This window comes from Vanacampus margaritifer, chromosome 14, assembly GCF_051991255.1.
Source record: "Vanacampus margaritifer isolate UIUO_Vmar chromosome 14, RoL_Vmar_1.0, whole genome shotgun sequence".
NCBI classification, from domain to species: Eukaryota; Metazoa; Chordata; class Actinopteri; order Syngnathiformes; family Syngnathidae; genus Vanacampus; species Vanacampus margaritifer.
The window spans coordinates 4,018,758-4,046,751 of record NC_135445.1 but is presented as its reverse complement, the minus strand read 5'-3'; the positions used below and the strand labels follow the sequence as shown (position 1 = coordinate 4,046,751).

At 43.4% G+C, this 27,994-nt stretch overlaps 1 protein-coding gene across 4 annotated transcripts; it reads right to left on the bottom strand.

The window, feature by feature from the left end:
- Positions 1-81: 81 nt before the first annotated feature.
- erbin (erbb2 interacting protein) lies at positions 82-27,871 on the bottom strand. 4 transcript variants are annotated; one of them, XM_077586210.1, is made up of 27 exons: positions 27,306-27,871; positions 24,037-24,102; positions 17,431-17,625; positions 17,239-17,356; positions 16,736-16,814; positions 16,554-16,643; positions 16,175-16,231; positions 14,070-14,133; positions 13,897-13,971; positions 13,072-13,216; positions 12,608-12,680; positions 11,559-11,688; positions 11,361-11,476; positions 10,684-10,753; positions 10,486-10,585; positions 9,548-9,669; positions 9,290-9,466; positions 8,741-8,929; positions 8,447-8,561; positions 7,994-8,177; positions 6,542-7,916; positions 4,977-5,093; positions 3,051-3,107; positions 2,428-2,583; positions 2,256-2,348; positions 2,102-2,176; positions 82-1,444 (listed from the first exon to the last, which is right to left on the bottom strand). In XM_077586210.1, exons 3-27 carry the CDS (start codon positions 17,614-17,616, stop codon positions 1,337-1,339), a joined length of 4,071 nt encoding a protein of 1,356 aa, XP_077442336.1. In that variant the 5' UTR covers positions 17,617-17,625; positions 24,037-24,102; positions 27,306-27,871; the 3' UTR covers positions 82-1,336. The 4 variants fall into 4 exon arrangements, with proteins under 4 accessions (XP_077442336.1, XP_077442335.1, XP_077442337.1 ...); XM_077586209.1 differs by lacking the exon at positions 27,306-27,871 and adding an exon at positions 27,130-27,147; XM_077586211.1 differs by lacking the exon at positions 24,037-24,102.
- Positions 27,872-27,994: the final 123 nt, after the last annotated feature.

Sequence of the window (27,994 nt, the reverse complement as noted above, 5' to 3'; positions counted from 1 at the left end):
TATTCCATCAAAACAATTAGCCATCATAGCTGAGCCGTGGTAAGTGACTAACATTTAAATTAAAATGACCCAACAAAACAATTATGCAGTGTGAAAAGAGCATTGGTTTATTTTCCACAGGTGTTACGCCAGAAACAATTCAATATGTACAAAATCTGGAATGTCGCGTGGGATGCACGTCTGTGGTCAAGACATTAGAAATACGCTAGCTACATGTGAACACAGGTGCCCTCTGCATCGGAACTTGTTATTGCTGGTTGTACAATTGACAAAAGAAACAAACAAATTTGCAGCGCGCGCATGTATTTACATTTTTCCCATTAGTAACGTCTAGAAAATAAAAACGCAGAATTGGCCTGCTAAAAATAAATAAGACGTGAGCATCCCAAACAGATCCACATGGACGACGACCAATGATTTCCCAAGATTGTCTACAAAAAGACGACAGCTTGACATGAATATGAACGTCACAATTTTTTAACAAACACAAGGTGTGAAACATGCTCATCGTTTCATCATTTGCCGGCCCGGTCGTCAACTACAACAAAACTCATATCATGTTAACAAGCATCTAACTGATAAAAGTGACACATTTACACAAAACGCAGAGCCTTTTCTTCTCCGCACTATTGTATACATATAATATATAGATTTCATGTGCTATTTCATTACAAAACTCTCGTCCATATATAAAATCATCGGTGATGTTACTAAAAGGGTTTAAAAAAAAAAAAATAACGTGAAAAAAAAAAGGCTTTATTGCTGTAAAGTGTGAATATTGCTTGTTGAAACAGTTCAAGGTCTTCTTATGGCACTTGCTTCTCTTCCCGCATGAGTCAAATCAACAGGAATGGGTACAAAAAGGCAAAAGAGTGGTGCTCTCCCAAACCAACGTGACGAAACGCTAAGATAAAGGCAAGAAAAAGATGAAATGTGGACCCGCGCCGAGTGGAACAATCCCAACAGCCATTCTTGCTTTGGTCTCATGGAATAAAAAGCAGAGTTAGGCGGAGCGTCTCAACTTCGCGTCCACTTTTCAAGATCATAATGTCCCCTACTGCTGCTTCAACTTGGTCACAAAAACAACAAAAAAAACAAGCAAATGTGAGGGTGCATCCTGCCCCCTAGTGGTCACGGACAAAAGGGGAGCTCAAGTCTTCATTTTTTTTTCCTTTTAAAAAGAAAAAGAAAAAATAGAAACCACAGTGACAGCCCGTTTGACCTCCGCGTCAACACGCTTACATTCAAAGTGGTGCGTCCACCCCCCGACCCCCCCCCCCAATGCTTTTGTATACAAAAATAGCTCTCCCGCTACCACCCCACCCCTCGTCGCCGTTTACGCTTGCACGTCTCTCACGATTGTCAGATCCACAGTGCTGGGGAAGGTCTTGAGGAGGGCCACGGCGTTCCCATGGTCGATGTTCACAAAGCTGTAGCCGTTGGCCTGGCAGCACAATAAACACCATCAACAAAACAAAGCAATCATTTGATTTTTTTTTACTTTTCAGTGCTTCTCAGTTTGTTTGTTTTTTTTTTCGGAAGAAAAATCCAAAATTTCTAATTTGTCTATTTAGCCCAGTGAATCTTTTTTCAGTGACATACCCTTTGTGAAATATTTTTTCAGCCAAGTGCCCCCTTACCAGCGCAAAGCAAAAAAAAAAAAAGAAGCAAAAAAAACACCACAACAACTACTTAAAACCACCATCATTGTTTGATTTATTAAACTTTGGAACTCTATTTGTATTCATGTGGTCTCTTGAACTATTTGGAAATAAGAAGATGTAAGAAAAATAAATAAATAATTTGATTATAAATAAAGATTTTAATTATTATGAACATAAAGTGCCATCTTTTGGAGTAAAAGCACTGTGCTCCAAAAAAAAAAATCACTGAATTGAAAAAAAAAAAGTTTTCAAGTGATTCACAGGTGGCCTATGACAAGTTGGGTCAAACCATTCTTGTATGGGGGGAGATGCTGGGTTTTTAGGACACTGGAATTGAATAGCCTACAGATTATAAAATTCATTTTATGGAATTATATTTTTCAGAAATATTTACACATACTTTTACACTAGATTTTAAAATCCTACGTATGACATACTTGGATAATTTTATCACCGGGCTGAAGAATCTTGGATGCCGGACCCTCAGGCTGGACCCTCGTCACAAAGATACCCTGAAAGGATGGATCAGACTAATAATATTAATGCACTTGCGTTTCAAATTAATTTACAAAGTATATGATAAAACTTTACATTGTCATCTGGACGAAAGGGGTTTCCACGACCTCCCACTCCTCCAGATATACTGAAACCAAGTTCTGGATTTTTCTCCACCTTCACATGCATCTGAAAGGCAACGCACCCGTTATATTCCGAATAATGACGCCGGATGTCGATGCAACAGGCGGGGCCGATTGTAACTGACCTCGTGCGGCGGCCGCGGAGGCCCCGGGGGGGCCTGCTGGGAGACTTTGAGCATCAGATAATCGATGAGCTGTTCTCTGGAGGGGTGGCGGGCCATGGAGGTCTGACCCGCGTGAGGACGAGCCGACGAGACCACCTGACCGTTCATCAGAGGCACCTGGCACGCCGCAAAAACACGCTAAGGTCAAAGCTTTTTGTCGCCACGGGGGCACGGCGATGGTGAAATGGAGGCGGGACATGGAGATGGTCGATAACTCTTTGACTGCCACGACGTTTTCAGAAAAGGGATGCCGTGGGTGCCAGCCGATTTAAGCATTTTTGACTGATCTTTCAAGGTCCACAGAAAATTATGTGTTTGGACTATGGAAACACACATACTACCAAAAAAAGATTGGACTCTCATCTTTCATCAGAAAAAAAAAAGTTTGTTTCTACCTTATTCCGTTTTTCAGTAATCAACAATAGAAAATGGTTAGTTTCACCTGTTTTGAAAAAAAAAAACGTCTTTTAACGTCTTTGGCACTCATCCATAGGGTTTTACTAAACGTTATTTAACGTTTTTGGCAGTCAAAGAGATAAGCTTGACGGCCATGTCTACAGGGGTGCGAGGGTAAGTTCACGTACTTTTCTGCGAGAGTCCATGGTGTAGCTCTGCTGCCCCGGTGGAGCAAACACATCATCCTGGAAAGAGACAAACAGTTGATTAGTCACACAACTCATGAATCAACACAATGACATGTGTGAGAAGTTGTTTGAAGGGACGTTGAACATCTCCGCTAAGGACCTTTAAGCTTCAGCAACTACCAGGGACCAAGAACTAAGTGCCTGGAAATTTAGGTGGAAGTGCAGCTATGTTATAAGAATACTATTATGATACTGTATATAACATCTATCCTCTAATTCTAGTGGCTACTTACCTTCCACAAGCACTCAAAAGTCACTTCTCAGCCCAAAATACAAAAGTGCAGGGGTGGGGGTGGGGGTGGGGGGGTGCAAGTGGACGACCACGCAAGCAGCAGAGGAAGTTAAAAGACAATCATGATGAGGTCATAAGGTGGCGAGACAATGACGACATCAGCCATGATTAATGATTAATGGTCATTGATTTGAACATGAAGGAGGGGGTCCTAGAGGTGGGAGAGTAAGTCTTAAAAGTGGAAGTCAACCTTCAACATTTCGTGACAATAATATGTGACCTCACTAGTCCAAACATGACATTCATAACGGCATCATCTTTTTATTTTTATTCTATTTTATGTTGTTCTTAACATTGTATTTGTATGTTTTTAACTGTTGTTGTAAGGTGACCTTGAGTGCCCAGAAAGGCGCCTATATATAAAATGTATTATTATTATTATTACTGTGATTAACTCATTCACTGCCATTGACGGCTATAGACGTCAAAAATTCATTTTAACTATTTCTATTAGTTTAACATTTTTTCCACTTTTGTTAACAAGAGTATGAAAACCTAGATTTTTTTTATTGTACATTTAGAACAGATATAAAATTTGTGATTAATCGTGAGTTAACTAGTGACGTTATCGCCTGACGCGATTTAAAACAAACAAACAAGATATTTAAAAATTAGGGGCGTCAGGCGATTCAAATTTTTAATTGTAATTAATCACATGACTTCAATAATTACCTCACAAATTTTACATCTGTTCTAAATGTTCATTTTTTTTAAAGGTTTTCATACTCTTATTAACAAAAGGGGAAAAAGTGGAAAACTAATAGAAATAGTTCAATTGAATTTTTGACGTCTATAGCCGTCAATGGCAGTGAATGAGTTAATATTCCATTTGTGGAATATGAGTTATGAAGCAAAATCCAGCTGTTTTTATCCATCTCAGGGAGCGGCCATTTTGCCACTGACATCACAGGGCTCAAGCAACGACTAATCACAGCTCACCTGTTTGCTGAAGCTGCGCTGCAATTGGTTGCTATCTGAGACCTGAGTAATTGTGATGTCATCTTCCGTCGACGGCAAATGTCAAAATGGCCGCCCCATGAGATGGATAAAAACTGCTGGATTTTGCTGTTTGAATGCCATATTTAGACTAGTGGTGCTGCATAGAACATATTGTCAAAAACATTTTTTGGGGGGGGTTGACTTTCCCTTTAAATCTTAACCTTCAAAATGTCAAGCAATTTACTGATTTAAAAAAATAAAAATAAATCAAGCAAGTCACGTCATTAGTTTTAAGTCATAATTCAAGTCAAACAATCTTGCTGAGTCAAAACAGTCACATCATCAGCAAAAAGAAATTATTCCTAAACAGGCTGTTTTAGATTTAGTGAAGCATGCCTACAATTGGTGACTTAAGCCCGACTAGACTCCAGTCAAGTGAAACCACAACATCTACATTGCATACGTTGAACAGCAGGAAGTGTGTGGAGGGCCCCAGAGGCATGCGCTGGTGACAAAAACAAACATACTCTCACTTGTACGCGTACAAAGTGACAGATGCTTGCGTGATAAAGCGGGAGAGGAAACACGGGTAAGACTTGCAAGTTGCAGCGTTGCGGTCCCCGGACGGTACTCACGCTGAAGGCGGCGGCGTAGGGCCTGAACACGTCCCGACAGCTGCCGTAGTAGCAGTTGCGGTGCGGCGCGCAGCCGAGCGGAGCGTTATAAGAGTTAAAGGAGCGGGATAGCCCGTTCTGAACGGCGGCGCCGATCCATGACGTCAGCGGCGACCATGCAACGCACCCATGACACGCACAAAAAACATGCAACAAAGAACAAAGGCTTCATGCATGGCTAAAGATAGGAATCTTTCTTCAAAAAAAAAAAATCTGCGATAAATAAACACCTCATCTTGACAAAGTAACGGGGCAGTAAAGTAAAGCTCCACCTGTTTATGGTTCACGAGTCACAAATTTGCTATTTGCTGAAAAACGGACGTATTCACAGATTTTGTGCTCTTCCTGAAACACCTTAAAGAAGATGCAGCGGATTCAAGATACAAAAACGTTGTATGGTGGCGGTGAACTCAACTTCACAACAAGCAGCAATTTGACAAATATTGAACTACTCTTCAAAAAAAAGAGGCTTCAAGTAGGGCTGCAGAATTGATCACATTTTGGCCGGCCCCGGTTAAATCCGTATTCATAGAGATAGGCGCCGATATTAGGCATTTTGATGAATATCGGTATCGGCCATGAACAAAAAAACATATTGGTCTATCTCTAATATTTAAAATCTGGATTTGCTGCATATCTAACAAGCACTTTCTCAACCAGTAATCAGCCAACCACCAAAGTGAAGGCATGCTAAAGGTTTCATTAAGCTGCTAAAATAGGCCAGGTGTGTCGAGAGAAGAAACTTAACTCATTTGCTCCCAAAAACATAAATATGAGCATACAGAAGGCTTTGTTTGATGCAACCTCTCAACTGCAATGAACGGTTGAAGAAATAGTAGTTATTACACAAACGGCCAGCAGGTGGCAGCAGGGCATAGGAAACGAACCAGAGCCATGTTAAAAATCCTCCAAGTTACCCAGAATTCAAAATAGATTTGTGAATAATGATGAAACTTAGCTATATGCTAATGCTAATTGCTTCAAAACGGAAACAGATAGAAATGTACTTTTTTTCCTGATGAAAAGAAGAGACTTTAATCTTTATTTTGGTAGGTTTCATGTTTTTCTAGCAATACAACAATATTCTGTGGGCCTTCCAGTAAAACAGCCGGGCGTGAAGGCGATTGATTCTGTGAAAATGGCTGGGAGTGAATGAGTTAAAAATGAGGTATGAGGAACAGTATGCTGAGGAGTTAGCTCATCAACATTTATTTAGTTAGCCCTTGAGAATATTTAAATTGGTGGGTAAATTTTATTTTTCCTTTGCCACATGTTTAATTAAACTTAGCTTCTCTCTGACATAGAAAGACCTCTCAGTTGAGATGTATCACTTGACTTCAACATGTAAACATCCTTGACACCGATTATTACTTTCCTATGGCCAAGGGATTTGGCGCCATCTTTTGGCATCTTAGAGCATTATAGAAAGAGCACAAAAAATGCAGTGTCTCCGTATATACTTTTTGTTTGGTGGTTTGCCATGAGACTCATTTACCGGTAATTTAAAATGCATTTATTTATTTTACCTTTTCCATCTTCTTAGCCTCGATGTGCCGCATCACCTGGTCCCTCCAGTCGGCCGGTACCCTTCCTGGCGCCCCCGACACAAGGTCGGGCCCGTCCAGGAGCGAGTGCTCCGACTTGACTCTGACGTTGGGCCTCTTACTGGGGCTGCCGTGAGGGTAGTGGAAGTCGCTGACCGACATGGTCCTCTCCGGGAGCTCGTGGGGCTGCGGCCGGGCACCGGGCGGCCTCGCCGGAGCGGCTATGTCGATGCTGTACGTTCTGGTGGAGATGGGCCGCTGCGCCGCCTGGCTCATGGCCAGCGGGCCCCTGGCGGGCGCGTGAATGTCCCGGTAGGTCAGGTAGTCGCCCTCGGGCAGCTGCATGCGGCGAGGCTCGCCCACGGAGGCGGTGGAGGTGGTGCTGCTCTGCCGCTGTAAAGTGCCTCCGCCGGGCTGGTTGCTGGTAGATTGTAGTCTCTCCTTGGCCCACATGTCGCCTGGAATTTTGGATCCCAAAGGCGGGCCCCTTTGCTGGGGCGGCATCGGGTATGGCGGTGCCTGATTGCGATTGGAGTAGTTGGTGTTGGCGAGCGAATGGGCGGCGGGGAGGAGGTAGCCTTGGTGTTCCGGCGGCATGGGCGTCCTCTGGGTCCACATGGCGTCTTTGCTCGAGTACTGGACGTTGTACTGAGGCGGGGAAGCGCCCGTGGTGCCGCTGGAGGGCACTGGGTACCTGCCGGTGCTGGTGGGAGGTTTGGCGGAAGACAGCAGGTCCGAGCTTGGGTAGACGTGGAGGTTGTGGTCGTCTAGCAAGGAGGCGGACTTGCTCCTCACTATATTCTGGCCTTGAGCCGTGAGCGCTGGAGCGGGGCCGCCCGCCACGCCCCCCTCCGCCACGGTGTCACCGTCAAAAGAGTACATCTTCATGCCACCCGCTTCGATGTTGCTGACACTCTGAGACTTGCTCACCTGAGAGGGGTGGCACCTCCTCTCAGGGGACAGTTCTTCGGTGCTGTGAGACATCTCGCCGCCGCCCGAGGACCCGTCGCTAACCTGCTGGTTCCCGTTCTGGAAATGATGGTTGTCAAAACCACACTTGCCGTCCATTTGTTCTCGTCCCACTGAACCATTATGAGGCTCCACCATGTTGTCTGTCGGCAGGTGCGAAACGTTCATGTTGATCTGGTCCCACTTGTTGTAGCCGCCGCCAAGTCCGTTGTTGAGTCCCTTCTCAATGAAGGCCAGTCGGGCTTCCATCGTCAGGTCGTAGTCACCCGCCGGTTCGGTCGGGCCCCGCTGGGCCCTCAGGAGCGCCTGGAGGGAAGTTTCCGAGCCATTGCCGTTGTGCAGCAGCCCGCCGGCGTCTTTGGAGGGGTTCATGTTCTCATCCTCGTGCCTGGAAGGAAGACAGCGGCAGAACTCAGAAGCGGGACGTTGTGAGGATCTCAAAAGAACACTCGGCGTGTTGCGGACCGGCTCTTGGGGAGGAAGGGCATCTTGGCTTCCCTCTCGGGGGTGCACAGGGAGTTGTCTTGGCTGCTGTCGGTGGTCAGCGACACGGAGTCCGACATGCGCGACGGCGACGAGCAGTTGCTGTTGTTCTGGTTGCTGTTGGCCACCGTGTCGTCCAGCAACGAGTCGGCATCCTTGCTGTCGTCTGCATGTTCAAAACAAGGCGCCGTCACTCATCCTGCCTCGTGTCGATCAGAGCGCCTCAAAATCGGGTTCGCTCGCAAGTCGTAACTTGGGGATGCTCAAAATAATTTGCAATAAATCATACATAGTAAAGTAGTGTTTCTCAAACGCTTTACACTAAGGACCACCTAAAAAACACTTTCGCTCTCAAAGTACCATGTATCAGTCTTTGGGGGGAAAAAAACTGGACCTGAAAAGTTTGAGAACCCCTCCTCTGTAGACAAAAGGTACCTTTTTTGTCCTTACTCAGCATCACCACTTTGGGTTGGTTAATGGAGATCTCGATGAGGGGGGGCCTCATCTCGGCAATCTTCATCTCCTCCTCGTCAGAGAGTTCCTCGGAGTCCTGGACAGAGGAGAGAAAGGCTTTCAGCTCCGAAACTCGGAGACAGGATTGACCAAAGTTTAGCCGGGTCCGCATTAAAAAAAAGTTACGTCTCATAAACACAAGTTGACGTGGCCGCCCTCTTCTTTCCCTTTTTTGTGGTGCAAATTGTACACATGTATGATGTACGTTTGATTTACCTCCAGCGTGTCCTCGTGGTTTATGGTGGAGCTCTCGGACGATTTGAGCGGGGCCTGTTGGGAGCTGAAAGACTCGGACTCTGTGTCTCGGGATGCTACTTCTGGAATGTTTGGGATGGTGAAGGTGGTGTTGCAAGCTTTGACTGCCAAGTCTGGCACCAGGCCATTAGGACAGGGAGCTTCAATCACCTGCAAAAAAAACAAAAAACATTAACATACTATGGAAAAGTGATTATTATTATTATTTTTTTAACTTGTATACAAATAGTTTATATTTTCTTGTAACGTTGCGAACTGAATATCTAAAAAGGCTAAATTTGTTAATTATAGAAACACAGACAAACTTAGCCTGTATGTGTTTTTTGAGATGAGACAGAATTTTTGAACACCAAAAGCTGGTGTTTTTTTTAACCATGAATAAAAATAGAAAATGTGTGTGTGTGTGTGTGTGGGGGGGGGGACTTAAAATGAGTAAATGCAAACTTTTGTCATCTAAGACACTAATGTGGAACAAGCATACATGAGACACAATATCTGTGATTCGAAGACCTTGACTCCCACGTCCTGCACGCCAATGTGGTTCCTCTCTGCGGGGGGCTTGGAGTCTCGACCCGACTCCTCGCTCGACTCGTCCTCCTTGAGCCGGTGCGCCACCGACTGGGCCGTCTTCACCATGTTCTTCAGCTCGTCGGGATACGGTGTGGGGTAACGCTTTAAGTTGCCCTCCTGGGGAAAAGGGAGACACGTTTATTCCAAACGTTCACAAAACGGGATGACGGTGGAGGTCTTGGGAAGGACGCGTTGTACCTTCGGGGGCGTTTCCCTCTCGTCCTTGTCCTCGTCGCACTCAAAGGCCACCTGGGCTCGGTGCTTACGTTGCTCCTCCCACAAGGCTGGATTGAAGCTTTCCGAGTCAGAGTTGGGAATGTCTGGAACACAAGCGGCAGAGGGTGAGGGATCGCTATCAAAAAAAAATGATCAACATTCATTTAACAATGCAGCAATACTTCTCTTGCTGGCAGTTTTTTAAGTTTAATTTTATATGTCATAAAATATCTTCCTGTTTTCATTTTGATCCATTACTGTAGAAAATGTGGACTGAGCTGTTACCTTAAATCCTAAGTAAGTACTGAACATTTGGAGTAAATACTGAGCTCGCTTTTATTTCAGAGTATCTGCCGCTTCAAGGAAGTTAAATAAGACCCCCCCAAAGGCTACTTTAACCACATTTAGACTTTTTTTTCTTCTTCTTCTTCTTCTTTTTTTAAAACTTAATATCACTAAGAGGGGAAATACAGTCCAACAATAATGCATCTCAAATCTACTGTAAAAAAATTAATGGCGGATGTTAGTATTAAGTTAAAATTTTCCAAGGATAATTCAGGTCTTCGTTTGTATAATCTTATCCAGGACTCCTGTATTTAAACCTCCTATATTGAACGTGTGCCTTTCAGAGTTTAACCACAAGGTGGTGCAAGAACAACAGGGACTTATCAAAACTGCAAAATTCCATTGAAAGGAGGCCTCTTAATAAATTGACAGTTCAATTCAAATGTACACACACGCATGTTACTAGACTTTCTGCCGACGGCTTCACCTGGGCTATCATTTTATCAGGTCAAGCGGGTGACGGTTACTCCGGAAGAGAGGTCGGTTTGCATAACATGACGCCAGGAGGCGGCACCTGAGTGTCAGGTAGCACCCGTTAAACATGCATGCAGGTCAAACTAAGGCTTCACACTCACAGTCGTCGGTTCTGGTCTGCTGCGGGAACATGTAGTTGGTCAGTACGGTTTTTTGGGCCTCGGGGTCCTCTTCCTTCTGCAGCGGGATCAGGGGTTTGGACTGCGAGACAGTGACCAGGAAAGAAGATAATCATATCTCTGAATTCATCAAAAAAAAAAAAAAAAAGAATTGACTCAAGGAGTCTTTAATAACAATACCTGATTTTCAGACAGCCACATGGCTGTCATTTGGCTGAGCTTAGTGAAACTGTAGGGGAGATTCCTCAACCTGTCGTGGAACAAAAACACTAACACGGTTAAATAATTGTAAATGCCTTATAAACACGTCAAAGGTCAGTCGAGTGTCAAGCTTTAAGTTGGGGTGTGTGTGTGTGTGTGTGTGTGTGGGGGGTAGAGTACCAAGTACAATAATTGTGATCAGAACATTGGGTGCCGATAGCAGCCTTATTATTTTGGACGTTTTACAATCAGGAACTAGTTTAAAGAACAGAGGCAGTATTGCCAATTTAGTGATTTTCCCGACCATTCTACTACCGTTTCAAAAAAGCCACAAACAAGTTTAATTCCTAGTATGAAACAGACAAGAGCGGATTTGTTTTCATAGCAAATTCAATATGCCAAGAAAGGTGCCCGGTGGACAGCAAAGAAAACGCATACTGTGTGGAAAAAATAAAGCAAATCACAGAAGGGGAGGGAAATAAAGCAAAATGTGTTTTGAATAATGTCATTATAGTCATTTGCATTTTCATTATGCCAGAAATTGGATTTTTTGGGGGGGAAAAATTAAAAATATTAAAAGCATATTGGCCAGCCCGAATGCTGACACTTTAAAGCCGCCTGCGTATGAACACGCTCGCGATCAGTGCGACACTCACTTGTTGTTGCTCAGATTGATGACCTTCAGCTTGTGCATGTTGCCCATCTCCTCCGGCAGCGACTCCAGCTTGTTGGAGTGCAGGAACAGCACGGTGGCGTTCTTCCAGTTGCCCATCTGGCATTGAAAAACACATCGCACAGATGTTGAGGCGAGCACTGGCAGACACGAGTGACGAGGCTAATCGATGGGCACTCGCCTCGGGGGGGAGCTGGCTGAGGAAGTTGTGATCGGCGGCGAAGGTGCGCATGGCCGCGCACTGGCCGATGGACGGCGGCAAGGCTTCGATCTCGTTGAAGCTGCAGTCGAGCTCGTCGAGAGAGGTCAGCCTGATGGGCGGGAAACAAACGACCAACTTATTAAGCATGTGGAAAATCCCCAACATGAAAAGGGGATGGATCGGGTCATTTCTGGGCTTTTGGGGGCAGTATCGAAAGCAGAACAGAGGCAGGTCATCTAATTATCTGACAGCGTGCCGAGTCGTGGTAAATCCTTGTTGTTGATGTTTCTTTCAATTGTGCAAAGACTGAGTAAAAGGCGTCCGTTTGTCTTTAGACCCTTTCACACTTGTGATCAAAGTCTGTTTTTTTTTTCTCCCATATTGGTGCTTTGCGTGACAGGAACAGACACAGAAAGAAGGACTCATTTCCTGACTTACAGGAGTACCATCAGGAGGAGGACATCCTCTATGTGAAATGGAATAGTGGAAAGCTGATGCGTGAAGTTGAACGCGACACCCCACACGGTGGCGTCATCTAATTATCTGAACGTGGGATTCCATGTCAGCTGTGTGAAAGCTGCAGGCAGTCATGGTCACATCGTGCCTTGCTTTGTTCCATGTGAAAGGCAAAGACAGGTGAATCCTGTGGCTGTGATGCTAATTTTTTTGTGGAATTTGCTGATGAAGTCCATCCAGAATTCATCAGCTTCGGCGGTGGTTTCAGAGGCATGACACACACTCGCTGACTGTCCTCAGCACAGCACGGCCGCTAATCTGCTCATCTGACTGTTAACATATGGACTCATCTTTAAAACCCTGACAAGAGTGAGGGAAAGGGGAGGCTTATTATAAATCCGACAACAGCATGCGTCCGCGCTAACAACCGACACAGCGCAGCTTTCAATCCTCACACGGGATTAAAATCAACCATCGGGGTTTTGTAATCTGCGCCAGACGCACTCTTAGCGCAGCAGATAATTGCTTGTTTGGAAGAAAGTGAAGGATTAGTTAAGGAGGATGATCCTCACCCTCCGATGGAGTCGGGAAGCTCAATCAGTTGGTTCTCATCCACCTTCAGAGCCGTCAGTTTCTTCAGCGAGCCTGAGAACCACAAAGAGAGAGAGAGAGAGAGAGAGAGAGAGTTACACAACAACACATCAGAGTGCTTAGCAACGGCAAACTTCCATCACAGTGATGTATTGGATTACGGAAGACTGTCATCAATACTCTCGTTCTACTGCAAATAAATCCCCAACTTGTCTGATTGTGTTGTGTTCATGTTCCCAGAGCAGGATATTTAACCATCACTTTAAACTGACATCTTCTTGTTTGATGCCTTCTTGTTATTTTGTTATTCATCTATTGGAATCTTTTTTTTCCTCATTAAAGTTCTGATGAATCAATTGTCTGGCTGGGATTTAGGGTATCTATTTGGGAAAACCTCCATCTGCATACACATAAATGGTAATGGGGAAGTTTGGGGGCGTGTTACCAATGGAGCCTGGCAGCTGCGTGAGGGCGTTGTTGGACAGCAGCAGGTCCTGCAGACTCTCGCAGCCGCAGATCTGCTCGTCCACCATCTCCAAGTTGTTCTTGGACACGTCCAGGTAGAGCAGTTGCTTGAGCGTGCCCAGCATCTGACGACAAGTACAGACAACAAACCCAGCGTCAGGAAGCCGATTCGGACCAAGAGTTGTGCTGTTTGCATTCCGGGGCTAAGGAACAAATTGATAAGGATCAAACAGATGTCAAAGTTAAGCAGCGTGAGTTTCGGTGGATGTCAAACAAAGTGTACGACATAAAAAACATATTTTTTTTAATCGAAGAATGACAGACGGCTTCTTGTCTTTACTGTTGAAATGTTCATGGCATCTATTATAAAAAATATATATATTTCGCTGAAAATCTTTTTACATGACGTACCACTTCAAAAAATACTTAAATCACTGAATATTTCCTATTGACCAGGTGAAATCTGAATCATAAGTGAAACAATGGCTCGAAACAATTATCGAAATAGTTGATCAATTTCACACTCAATCAATCAATCAATCAATCAATCCTTGCACCTCTAGCGATAAGCAAATGCACCACTGTATAGGAAAAAAAAAAACTGAGTTCCTCATTTAAGCTAACATAATCATTCAGACTTTAAATAGAATAATAAAATAATAACATAATTAAATAAATAACAAATAAAACAAATCAACAACAATAACAAACAAATAAATAATAAAATAAAAAGTAGTTAAAGCGCTATATAAAAAGCTTGGTAGTAATTTTTTTTTTTTTGCGGATGACGTGTGCAAGTCAGTACCCCTGGCAAGAACGTCAGCCGGTTTCCGTCCATCCAGAGCTCCTTGATTCCAGTCAGCTGCTCCAGCACCTCAGGCTGCAGACGGCACGGTGAGAAAGGAGGTTAAAATGTGTGTGTGTGTGTGCCAAGTGGCGCTTTGGTAACAGCCCTCACCAGGCCGCAGGGACACTCACCACTTCAGTGAACTCGTTGCTGCCCAGGTCCAACCTTTCCAGCTGTGTGAGCTTCTGCATGCTCCTGCGGACAAGCACACACACCTCTTAAGGGTTGTAAAATGTGTCAGTGTGTTGTGGAAAAAAGTGGACCAAGTCCTTCAAACATGTCTGTGTGGGTTGTTTTTGGCCGGCTCTCGTATCGATGTAAAGCAGAAGCCCACCGATGGCTCTGTTTACATCTCGGGGGCTCCCCATAAAGCGAGAATGTAAGACATGCAAAAACTACGCTTGTCAGAAAGGGAACGCTGTTGCCAACCACCTTTTAAGTCGACTTCACGGCAATTTGGAGCGCCCGCTGTAAAAAGTGTTGACACTCAGCCCATAGCGAGTACGTCCGTTGGAAGCCATTTTGTTTAGATGTTCAAGTCCACCCCACAAACATCTTAATGCAGACATATTATTTATCTAAAAGTGACTTTCATAAATGTGAAAACAAATAATTGGGTCACTAGAGCAGTATTTCCCAACCTTTATTCAGTCAAAACGCATACGTAACATAAAAAAAAAAAAATCATAGCACATCTACAAACAAAAATGTCACAAAATGTGTGCTGTCACTATATGTCACTGGCATAGATAAACAATGATACATTATTTGGAATTATTTGGAGTAAATAAATCATTTTCAGACTAATTAAGTGTGATTGGATAATTTCCCACAGCGCCTGATGACCTCGTACAACCAAATAAATGTCCACTTTTGACACATTTTCTCAAAATGTTGTCTGTGAGCAAGCCGAGGCTTATTCTGCATAATTATGATGTCATAATTTGGCAAATTTACATGACACCACCCACCACACTGAGATCAAATCCAGACTGGATCATTTGCATGAGACAGGACCACACGCCGCAAAACAGCTCTAAATGCAGGGTGCAAACTGTGTGGGTCATTCATGATCCTTGAGGTATAACGATGAGGAAAAAAAAAAGGGCACCGATTGGTGCATTTTTAATGAAATATATTGTGACCGTCACGGTTGTCATTGGACGGCGACGTAGCTTCCTGGTGTTTTGTGCTTACAATGAGCCATGCAGAATTTTCCGGAATGACCGGTTACGGTTTGTGACTCCGACCCCGCTGTGTGAGAGCGAGCCCCCGAAAAGGCTTTCTTTGTCTGCGGAAACATTTGTTGACATCTCCAGAGATGCCTGCGCGTCGCCCGAGGCAACTCTCACGATGGCCGCTGCCTCTCTTTGTAAGGTCAGCCGGCATTCTAACGGCTCTGGCGTCTGTCACGTCAACATGCGGGGGTGGAGGTAAAATGGAAGGCAAAGGGGCCATGCAAGTTTCCCACCCATCTAGCGTCAAATTAAACAACCAAGTAAATCTTTTGTCATCTGCCTATTTCCCCCAAAATGTGCCCTTGAGCAAGCCGGTCTGAATGTTGTCAGATTGTGACATCACAATGTGGCTAATTACCATAATCCCACCCCCACACTGCCTTCGAGTGACAGACTACATAAGAACATTATGGCGTCAAAGCCTAAAAGACAGATTAGCATTAGCTTCTGAAGAGTAACATAGGCTACGGCGTGGTGTGGAGGTCTCATGGCGTGGGAGATGTGCAATTTAAGGTTAGGTGATCAAGTGATTTTATCGATTAATCAATTCTATGGATTATATTGACTTTATTGCTCGGCTTCTGCAGTTCTAAACGTGTCCTCGCTAATGTGCACTGCTAACGCTAGCAACGTGGCTACAAACAGTGAGAAGAACTGGTTCATAATTGTAGTTGGTGTTGCAAATTTAGGACCTCTAGCAACTTTTTTTTTTTTTTTTTTTTTTTAAACAGCAACCAGCAAGTTTAAAAAAAACGGACAAGATGAGCGGACTCATTTTCATGTTGTTCAATTTCCCCCCAAGCAAGCACCCAGAGTTTTCTGAAATGTTTTCTGACTGAGGTCCAACCCTCATCTCACCGTTACGGCAAAAAAGATTACAAAACCTGTTGCAGCAAGCCGGCGGGAAAGAGAAGTGGGGGGTTGAGTTTACGTAACACGGTGGGTTTGACTAGTGCGGGAGAGAGGAGGTGGGTGAGGTTGGTTCTCCTCTTACTTACTTTGGCAACATCTTCAGCTGGTTCTCCCTCAGCTCCAGAATCTGCAGCTTAGTCAGCCTGCAGCCACAAGAACAATGCAAATGTCATCATTGTCACCATACAAATACTCACTGGAACTCACTGTATGTTTTGACTAATGGTGCGTCATCACAACATGCCCAACACGTCACACGTGAAAACCACAAACAGGCGACACTGAAGAACCGGTTTAGCCACAAAATGATGCTGCTGTTTATTTCGGTCTCAAAATGCCTATTCTTGATTTTTGGAGCAGAATGTCATCAAAATATTTGGCTGAACTCACGAGTTGTTTGCCTAAACTAAGATATCAAGTCCCGTGATAACATCCAAGTTTTTTGAGATCCCGCCCCAAACAGACCTGCCGAAACTGGCTGGTAGGAACTCCAGGAAGGCGTCGTTCAGGTAGAGCTGGCTCAGGCTCATGAGCTGGGTGAAGCCATCGGGGAGCCTGAACGCACACAAGCATATTCGGGGAAGACGATGAAGCACACGAGCGTACCAACCTACATACGCGTTGTGCTTTGCATTTTCCATACGTACTTGGAGATGGGATTAACGCTGGCCTCCACGATAGTGAGCACTTTGCAGTTCTTGATGTTTTCTGGAAACTCCTGGATACCTGCAAATACCAACAGAGGTCAACTTCTTTAGCTTTAACTCTTTGACTGCCAGACGTTTTCAGAAAAGGGATGCCGTGGGTGCCAGCCGATTTTAAGCATTTTGACTGATCTTTCAAGGTCCATAGAAAATTATGTGTTTGGACTATGGAAACACACATACTGCCAAAACAAGATTGGACTCTCATCTTCCATCAGAAAAAAAAAAGTTTGTTTCTACCTTATTCCGTTTTTGAGTAATCAACAATTGAAAATGGGTAGTTTCACCTGTTTTTTAAAAAAAAAAAAAAAACGTCTTTTAACGTCTTTGGCACTCCTCCATAGGATTTTACGAAACGTTATTTAACGTTTTTTGGCAGTCAAAGAGTTAAGCTAGCTAAATTGACCCCCCGCCCAACCCCCACTGGAGGCAAATTCCCAATTTACTGTTTTTGCTGACGTCGAGCTCCCTGAGGTTGATGAGATTGGCGACGCCCGGCGGCAGCACCGTGACGTCGTTGTCAGGCATGCTCAGTCGCTGGAGCAGCTGGCAGTTGAATAGTTGCTGGTGGCAAAAAAAGTCAAATTGAGTGACTGGAGCTCAGGAGGAAAGCGGAACTAAAAGTAGGCCTGGCTCACTTTGGGCAGATCTTCAATCTGGTTGGCGTCGAGAAAGAGCTCCTGCAGCGTCTTCTCAAAGCTGAAGATCTCCTTGGGTACCGTCTCCAGGCTGCAGTGGGAGTAGTCCAGTGACGTCACCGCCTCCTCCTCGCCCCGCAAGCAGCGGCATGGCACCAGGCGAACGAAGAAGCTGCGCTTCGACATCCTCAGGCACTGCAGGGAGGGGAAACAAGAACAAAAGATTAGTTAAGATTACATTATTATGGATGGAATAATTGATTGTGTTTTTTTCAGTTGTAGTGGTCTGATTTTTTTCCCTTTATATATATATTTTTTTTACAGAATTCACCAATATTTTTGTATTAAAGAATTTTTTTTTTTTTTGCTTTTTATATTGTTATATTTTTTACTAATATTTGTTCATTCTTCATGAAATATTTACAATTTTGTGCAATATTTTGTCACGATATTCGTGTCTTTTTGTCATGTTTTTTCACTTTTTTATATCTGTCTAATATTTTCATATTTTTCATGCAATATCTTTGGTTTTCATTTTTTATGTAATATTTTGCACTTTTTAATCTATCATTATTTTTGTCTAGATTTGTGATATTTCTCTATTTTTGTCAAATATTTTCCCATTTTCTATCTATTTTCTGTCTCATATAATTTTGTAGTACTTTTCTTTTCCTCAAAATGTTTTTCTTATATTTGCATAACTTTTGCTGAATAGTTTGGAAATGCTTTTCATCATACTGCCAAAACAATAAGAGTGCGAGTAGACCGCCTTAATTGCCGCCTTCAATTTGACACGAGACTTAATGTGGCCATTTTTGACCTTGTTACGCCACAATTGGTATGTGATTTACAGTAAATCTGTCACTGAATAAAACCACTAAGGCCAAAAGATTGCGGTGGATTTGCTACCTTGCTACCAGGATATGCTACATTGTGTTTCGACACGGAATGCAGTCCAACAAGGGAGGCCTTGTTGCTTAAAGCATGTAAAGAATGTTGGCACAAAAGCATGGCACCATGTTTGCAATGATAAGAACCCCAACAACAAGTGGCTTTGTCAGTATAAAATGTAGATTTCAGTTATTTGTCTTGTGGCCACGTGTGGGCATCGAAAGGACAGTGCGGCTCGTGAGGAACTGATTTTTATTTTTTTTTTAAATGCAATAACACAAACATGCCTAAGGTGAATTTCTATATCGCAGATTTCACTTATTGTGGGGTGTTCTAGAACGCAACCTCTGCGATGGTGGGCGATTTACTGTATGTCAATTATCTTCAGTCCAAAGCAATGATTTCCTTTACCTTTGTAAACTGTCTTATAACAAACCACAGCGGGCCTCCATTTCACATACACCATTAGGCCTGAGAGATTGGGAAAATCCGACGGTAACCGTGACAACCCTGCCTGAACCACTGTTTGCCATGTCCGCAGTTTGCCCGCCGCTAGCTTGTGTGCATATGTCGAAAGTAAATAGATCAACTAATAGAAAGCCAAAATGAAGAAACTCAAAAGGTAGACATGATAACAAAAACTTGACGCTTGGGGGTTGCGCCGCTAAGATAAGACACGAAAAAGTTAGTTTGTACAAAAACTGCATAAAAACCTACAGTACTTAACTGATTCATTTTTGATTTCATGACTTGGTCCCTTGGCCTACTTATTTCACACACGTGCTAAGATTGTGAATGGTGGCCATGTGAGCGCCGCGTTCCTGGCGGCGAGTTCCAAGAACTGGCGGAGTGCCCTGTGGGCTTCCTCTCCGCAACGATGAATGAAAGCGACATTCCCGCTTTATTTTCCTGGCCTGAGCGCCTTCTGGGTCAAGGCTGTTGCCATGGGAACTGTTGCCGCATTCCAGCGAAAGTCGGAAATGTCAGACTTCAGGTCCGGAAAAGTTGAGAGGAATGCTGTTTGACTTGTCGGTGTTGATGCAAATCGATGTGGCCTAACGTCACTAGAGTGCTCGCTCATTATTGTAGCGTTTTAAAATTTCATTCAATTAGTACTTGAATGCTGGCCATTCTCAACAATCTCTGCTTGAACGATTAATCGGCCGATATCGGCTCTTTTATTTTCTGGTGTAAAAACTCAATAGGGTTGTAGCGGGGACGATTATTCCACTGATGATTGACAGTAAACATCAGACAGGCGGTTCTGCGGTGTTTGTCGAGCACGTCAGCTGGGCCACTCAAGCGGTCGCTCCTGTTGCATCATGGGAAGCGACGCCGTCTGGCAGCCTTTATTTCCCGTCTGGTACCGTCTGTAATCTCTCCGTCAAAATATGTTTCAGTGGTAGCAGGCAATCCCGGGAAAGCCATAACAATCTGGATGGAAAGCTGCTTTGAGGAAAGCAAGGGCCACCCTGCGCTAATCACATTGTCACATCAAGCAGACAAGCGCCGCTCGCTATTAATAACGCAGGCTGCTCGCCGTCGCTGGCATGTACTCGGGCTCGGAGCAAAATGCCAACAAACTCCCAAAGAAGCTTCTGTCTGATTTTGCTGCCTTTCATGTCATAGCGGAGGCGCGTCCAAGAGATTTGATCAAACAATAACATGCTAAATGTTGATAAAGATAACATATAGCAAACATAAAGAAAACCGGCAAAGTGAGTAGCAAAAGCGCAGTTGATAAATGAGCAATTGCATGCATGAGCTTCTGGTATCTGCGAAGGTGGGGAAGTTGGTGGTGGGATTTTTAGTAGACTGGAATCTGAAGTTCCAGTTACACTCTGCTTCTCGGCGGGGCCTCTGAGCTCTCAGCGGTCTCGCATGACGCCGCAAAACAAAAAGCCTGATTGTTTTCTCAACGTTTGGCCCCAAATGAGGGCGAGTAATCTGATCTGCGGACGGGGACAAAGTGGCATCTACACACACGGAGCAGCACACGCGGACTACATCCATATCGTTGAGCTTTTTTTTACCCTGCGAAAAAGCGCATCATAAGACCCCATTTCCAATTTCGGGTGTACATTGGCATTCCCCCCCCAAAAATAGGAGATACAATAGTTTCCCATGTTTTATCTTTGGATGCAGTTGAGAGGCTACATGTGCGGAAAAGTGTAAAGAAAACACTCGTCAGTTCGCGCAACGGACAAACCTCGCAACGATGACTTCAATATGCAAGTATGTAGCCATCAGCAGAAGCTAACGCTGATAACACTGTTAGCTTAGGAGGCGGCGCTGCTTGCCAATGACATGATAGCGTTTCTGTGGTGTGGTTTGAAAATGGCTGCTCTTCACTTCCCTGCTTCCCAATCTCAGGTGGAGAAATATGTGAAATTGTTGAAACAGCGACAATCAAAATAATCATTTGTTTCATTGCTTGACCGCGCGGTATTTTAGCACTTAATGCTAACTTGGAAGTTAAGTCATACTACGTCAGTCTATGGCAGTAACTGAGCAAGAATTCATGTACCGCATGGCCACATATTCTTAGGCCGTGAGTTCGCTACACAAACTTGTTTATTGCGCGCCGTTCACAACCTCAAAATGTCGTGCATTGGGAGCATCGTAAACGGAGGACCCCAATGCCCTCCAGAGAAGTCCCATGTACATAGCATGAAGCCTAAAGTGAAAACAACAACAAGTGATGCATTTCAGCGCGCCAATGTTCAACTTGCAACCCGAAAAGATTGTGAAGAACTTCCTGGAAAGCCACTTCCTGCCCACATGACGGCTGACATTGACTCTGCAACAGCGCCGACGCCATATAGCTCATATTTGCCGCCATTCAACACAGGCCTAAGTAAGCCCCCCCAAAAAGTTTGAAGATGTTCCAAGAGCATTTTAGTGAAGCTTCTCTGCTGCTCATCTTTGCACCTGCGTTGCGCAAACAGCGGCGACGGGACGAGCAGGTCGGCATGTTTGCGTAGAACGCTGCTTCACGTCCACACATCTCTCGGCCCGATTGCTGGCCAGCTGCTTCAAAAGAGCACCACGCACAAGTCGAGCACTCCATTTTACCTCAATGTCTTAAAGACCAAAATAATCCACAATAACAATTACAATTTGGAGGATATTTTTTTTTATGATTTATTTAATTTGACTGCCAGACGTTTTCAGAAAAGGGATGCCGTGGGTGCCAGCCGATTTAAGCATTTTGACTGATCTTTCAAGGTCCACAGAAAATGATGTGTTTGGACTATGGAAACACACATACTACCAAATGAAAGATTGGACTCTCATCTTTCATCAGAAAAAAAAAAGTTTGTTTCTACCTTATTCCGTTTTTGAGTAATCAACAATAGAAAATGGCTTGTTTCACCTCTGTTTTGAAACAAACGTCTTTTAACGTCTTTGGCACTCCTCCATAGGATTTTACTAAACGTTATTTAACGTATTTGGCAGTCAAAGAGTTAATGTAACAATGACTTATTTTTCGAAAAACAAAAAAAGGACATGTCTCATAACGCTGAGAATTTATTCGTTTATAATCCACTGATGCACTTTCAGGCTCAACAGACTCAAACACAAAACTACAAAATGAGAACAAACAAACTTAAAATGCTGTACTGACCTGCAAAAGCTGCAATACGCATGCCAGGCCACTAGTTGGCAACGTCGTTTAGCTAAGCATTTTTATAGTCGTGGGTCTCCACTGAACACTTGGAACAGGAACATGTCAGTTTGAACACGCGCCACCATTTTGTGTGCTTATCAAAACCTTTAGGGACACCGCCATTTTCAAAATTTTGAGACGCCACCCGTTTTGTGTCCTTTTCAAAAACTTGAGAGGCCATACACCAGCTGTGCCTTTTATGTTACTTTCAAAAACTCTTGTGAGCCCACCATTTTGAAAACAATGAGATGCCCCCCATCTTCTCTTGTTTTTTTTTATTTTTTTTTAAAACTGCCACTTTGAGACTCAAATCTTCAAATCTTTCTCGAGCGGTTGGACTTTTCTGCCTTTGAAACTGACACCCAAAATGCCGATATACATATATAATACATACATACATACAGGGCAGGATAATTAGGTCCCATGCAAACAAGTACCCATCTGGATTCATGAAGAAAAAAAAAAAAGAAAAGAGACCCAAGCAAGGTCACATGCAGGCCTGCTAGTTATAAATAGAAGAACCTTCGTACCGCCTGTAAGTTGTTAATTAAATATGAGCTCTCGTTAAGTACGAGCCTCTGGGATTCATTTGTACAGGGCGGCGAGCATTAGCGCAGCAGAGAGGCCGGCTGTCACAGACAATTAAAGGAACGGAAGAAGAAAGGCACAAAAAAAAATAAGGTAAAGTTGGAAAAGCCAAGTAAAGAACGCAAGTGGAAGAGGCCAAACTGTAACAACAATAAAATAAGAAGCAAATGTACGCAAACAAACTATATTTGAAGACTCCTCATCCGGTCAATACGACCACATTTAGGACTACAACTTTTTAAGAACACTTTGGTGCAATCTACGACACTTTTCATCCAGTGAATAGAACCAAATTTAAAACACCCTGTTATGAATATGGCATATAATACGACACAGGCTCAAAATGAGCTATATAACAATACCTTAAAGAAATTGTGGTTTAAGTAGTAAACATAATTATCAAATATAATTGGGACACACAGTTAGGAGCTTTTGGGACAAAGCGCCAAGCAAGCGTCACATTCTCAAAACAAATACTTGTGTTGGAGCATAATGATCAACAGCGCAAGTTAGTCCCCGCGTCACTTGGCCCCGCTGTTCGCGTTCACAATCAACAAGATTGTTCCCACCGCCGAGAGCGAGAGAAACTTGCAATTTAGACTAAAGTGACATTTATAACCGGTAAAACCGAGGAAGCGTGAGCAGAAAAAATCTATTTGCGACCCCGGGGGGGGGGGGCGAAAACAGATAGATGCCTGGTCTAGCGAGAACTGGTTTGGCAGGTGGTTCATGTCAGGTGGCCTCAGGCCCAACAAGGCGTGGCCCTTCCTGTCACCTCGGACGCCGCCGCTTACTTCCGTGAGAGCTAAATTGCAGCTGCGTCACGAGACTAAAGGTTTAGTTAGTACGTTTTTAGTAGTCTGTTTATTTTAATCAAGATAAATGACAAAAAATCAGTGTGCGTGTTGACTAGGGGTGTGCCCCCCCAACCCAAAAAAATTGATTCTCATAAGAATTGCGATTGTCATTTAGTTCAATTCAGAATCGATTTTAAATGTCCCAAAATCTATTTTATTTAAATTATTTTATACTGTCTCTTGCCTTTGTCTGTGTGTGCCTTTATTTGGAACGCTGTTCATGTTGTACCCGATTTGGCCACTGAGGGGCAGTGTGGTTCCACGCGGTCTAATACACTGTTAAGTTGTAGCCACATTAGAGAGTAGAAGGGAAAAGTCACGATCAAGTTATTCCGATAAAAGTTTTTTTTTTGCAGCGTGGAGGCTTTTGAGTGATGAAAGTGCCGCGAGTAAAATTAGCAAATTAGCATTAGCGAGTCAGACTGGAGTAGATCATTACAATTCCTTGCACATCTATAGATTGAAGCAAAAAATCATTGTGAATCAAATCATTTTGAATCAAAAATCGATTCTGAATCGAATCGAAAGACCAAAAATCGGAATTAAATCGAATCGTGAGACATTCAGAGATTCCCACCCCTAGTATTGGCATTGACATACCTTGTCATTTAGGTCGAAAGCACCTGGGCGGCTGGTGGACAGCGGGTAACAGACCCAGCAGCAACACTGAAAAAAAAAAATGAAAAAAAAAAAAAAAGAACAGAAAAATATTAAACGGGTGGTTCTGAGAAAACATGGCCCAGGAGTGCCCAAAATGTACTTGTTCAAAACTAGGTCAAAATTATATATGAATAAAGATAAGTCGCTCAGCCCTTTGTTTCCCAAGAGATTGTTGAATGTTTTCTGAGAATCATCCAAAAGTGTGACGATACATGTCCTCTCATTCGGACTCATCGCGGAGAATATTTGGTAGTTCCCAAGCCACTTAAAACAGTGCAGCTCAGCCCCGTGGCTGGATGTGTTGGATGTGCTTTAGGCAGTATAGTCGACGGTCAACGTGAATATAATCCACCATGTTTACCGTGTTCTATAACCCTTGTCCCCTATTCGGGTCGTGGGTCAGCTAGAGTTTAGATGCTTCAATGAAGCGAACATGTTTGTTTTTGTAACGTGGGAGGAAGTCGGGAGCAGCTGAGGACCACCCCCCCCCCCCCAAAAAAAAACTTTAGAACTGTAAGCCGGACGTGATAACCACTTCTTCAACATGAACCGAACCACACACTTAAACCCAAGGTAGGTGCTAAAAGCGAGATTGTTGTCATCTCTGCGTTTGTCTGGCAAAAAATGGCCGCGCGGCGTCTCACAAGAGGCCACAAGCAAATAGCCGCACAATGGCGCCACAGTGCAAGGCCCCCGGCCGGGGACAAAAGAAACCGGCCAGCGAGAAACATTCTCACTTATTCATCACGTCGCCCCAATCAGCCGCCAAACACTCGTCAGCTTCTGCTCCACTTCCTGACACCAAACAAAAATACTGCAAAAAAAATGTCCAAATGGTGCTCGCGGTGGGGTTCATTTCAAGGTCAATTTGAAGACGGTCAACATGTCACGAAAGCAAGCGTAACCGTTTTACTTTGCTTGAATGAGATTTTATACGTGACGGCGACTGGTGCGGTGTTCTATCTGGGTCACAGGAGACACGAGGGCACAGATGGATGATTTATTCAATGGAGATCATCTGCTGATCATTCGGTTTGTACGGACAACTGAGAAATAATCACTAGTCAAGTGATTATTTGAAGTGCATCACTAGGGTGCAAAAGCGACCAGATGAAGCTTATCAAACTGAGCAGCGATTAGTAAGAATTTAGCTTTCATTTTTCCCCACATATTTTTTTCTTCAAATATTTGTCTATTTCATGTTTAACATCTTATTTTTTTCCCCTAAAATTTTTGTGTATCTTTCAAAACTTTCGGGTTTTTTTCCCTTTAATATTTGAGTAGTTTTTATTTTATTTATTATTATTAAATATATTTTTTTGTCTAACAGTTTGGATTACTGGATTATTTTTTTCATTATTTTCAATAAAATTGTCATTTCTTATGTCAAATTCAGTATTTGTATAATTTTTCCAAAACTTGTTCAGTATTTTTTCTATATTCCATTTTTTTCCACCTAATTGTGTTTTGTCTAATATTTTGGAAGAAGCTTTTATGTAGTATTGTGTAGGGTTTTTGTGTGTGTTTTTTTCATCTGTTTATATTTTTTATATTTTGCAATTACTAACAAATAATTCTGCAGGTGTTTTTTTTTTTACTGTTTATACAATATTTGTGCAGTTTTTTTGTATTTCTGTAGTTTCTTCAAATATTTAATCATTTTTGAGGCAATTTCTAACATTTTGAGGGATTTTATTTCTACGATTTTTTTGTGGTGTTTGCTACTTTTTCCAATAGTTTTAGTCTTTTTTTTCTTTTTAATCCTATATTTTTCCTCATTTATTCTATATTTGTGTATTGTCCATCCACTATATTTTATATGACATTTTATTTATTTTTTTACACTAAATGGTGTTTCTCTTATTTTGCATATGACCAGTTACAGGAAACATTGAAGCGAAACATGCTTGCACGCGATGCTAGGTCGTTTTTGCAATTTCGCTTCTCCCTTGACATCTCTCAACATGTCACCAACAGGAACTAAGCCTGCACTGAATAGCTTGAATGAAAATACGGGTAATTTACAGGCGTTTGACAACGGTATCGTCTCGTATGACATCCTCTATGGCACACGTCAGATGGATGGAGGCTTCATGCAACATGTGGACGCCCTCTTAGGTCAAGGGTTAATTCAACCGGGTCAAGCTTTTGGATCCCATTGGCCGGACGCCAGCCGTTGTTTATTTGGGGGGGTGCGAGAGTGGAGGGTTTCACGCTGTCACAACAAACAAAAACTCTAGCAGCGGACCGCCAGTGAACCAGAAGATCTTCTGTGTTCATGCTCAATTTTCCTACACATTTTTTTTAAACAGAGAAGTCACAGATTACGTGCATATGTTCTCCACCAATCTTAAATGGATTAAATGACCCTGGCTAATCTGATTAGTGAACTAGTCAGAAAATGAAAGCGAACATTAATCCTAAATAGAAGACGAAGAGGGACCAGAATAATAGAAATTTGAACAAGAAAAGTACAAAGAAGAGCAAGATGCTGAGAAACGACCAGAGCAATAAAGAATAAAAGGAACGAGAAACAAGTACAAAAAAGGGGAAAACAAGAACAAAAACTAGAACCAGAAATACAGGAAGAAAGGGACCATGAAAACGAACTAGAACAGTTACAAATTGCACATCAAAACAACAATAACTACTACTACTAGATAAAAAATAATAATAAAAAAATAAAAGACAAGACCAAAGCAAAAATGGCTGAGAAGAAGAAAACGAAGGATAAAAATAAAAAGAACAAGCACAAAATTATGCTACGTTCAGACCATGAAACGCAGGTGACCCCAGAAGAAAACGATCCACCAACAGCTGAGTATGTTTATGAGCAACCCGGACTAGCACCAGAACACAAATATCACAAATTAGTCGAAATTTAATAAATGTTTTGTCTGTGTAACCTTGTTTAATTGACCACCCTGTCCAGTATCTGTTCCCTAAAAAACACAAAACAGCTGTTAACACCATTTATAACCACCCAACTCACAAATATCAACAATTTCAACCCAAATTCAAATCAATTGTTACCATTTAGACCTAAAATGAGTTTCAATCAATCTCCGGATGAGAAAACATCAGGACGTGAGTCGCCTGCTGCGACTACTCCGCCGCGGCTAGCCCGGTTAGCATCGTTAGCATGTCGTCCGGAGGGGCCCCCCGGCTAACAGACGCGATAACACGGAGGGGGGAAAAAAATCACCCACCTTGATGTCTTGCTGGCGTCACTGTGTCCACCCGTGATATCCACACACGATTACACTCCGATTTGGTGCCGAGAGGAGAGCATTTAGTCGGCTACAAAAGTCAGCATCGCTCGACGATACTTCGAATGGTTTCGAGCTAACGGGGCTAACAGCTAGCCCCCTCCCCACTTAAAGAGCGACTCGAAACTGACCGTGTTGGCTCATATTGTTAACAAAGCTGTGTTCAAGTTGTTGAAGTCGCACTTTGAACGTAATGGGAATGTTTAAAAATGAACTCTAAAGGGGTACAACATATGTGCTGGTTTCACATCGGAGGAGAGGGGGAGGAAAAAAAATCCAAAATGTCCACACGATATTCAGCGAGGAAATACAAAAGCGGCTCGACCGAGTGGAAGCTCGTCCAGAGATGAAGTGTGCCGCGCCCAGATGTTTCCACTCATCGTCTCCTCCGCGCGTGGGTGACTTCTTTCTCGGTGACGCAAAGTAGGTAAAGGTAAGTTCACGCGCTGTCCTCCCCGCTCAGCTCCGTACTGACTGACTGAGCACCCAAAGCCCCACGCCGGACTGGAGATGCCTCCGCCCCCCGGCAAACAGTCGCCAGTCCGCGGTCGTCTTGATGTCAGCCAGTTGAATGCAACCCACACACATTGATTGTAAGACACACATGCAAATTATGTACACGAGTATGC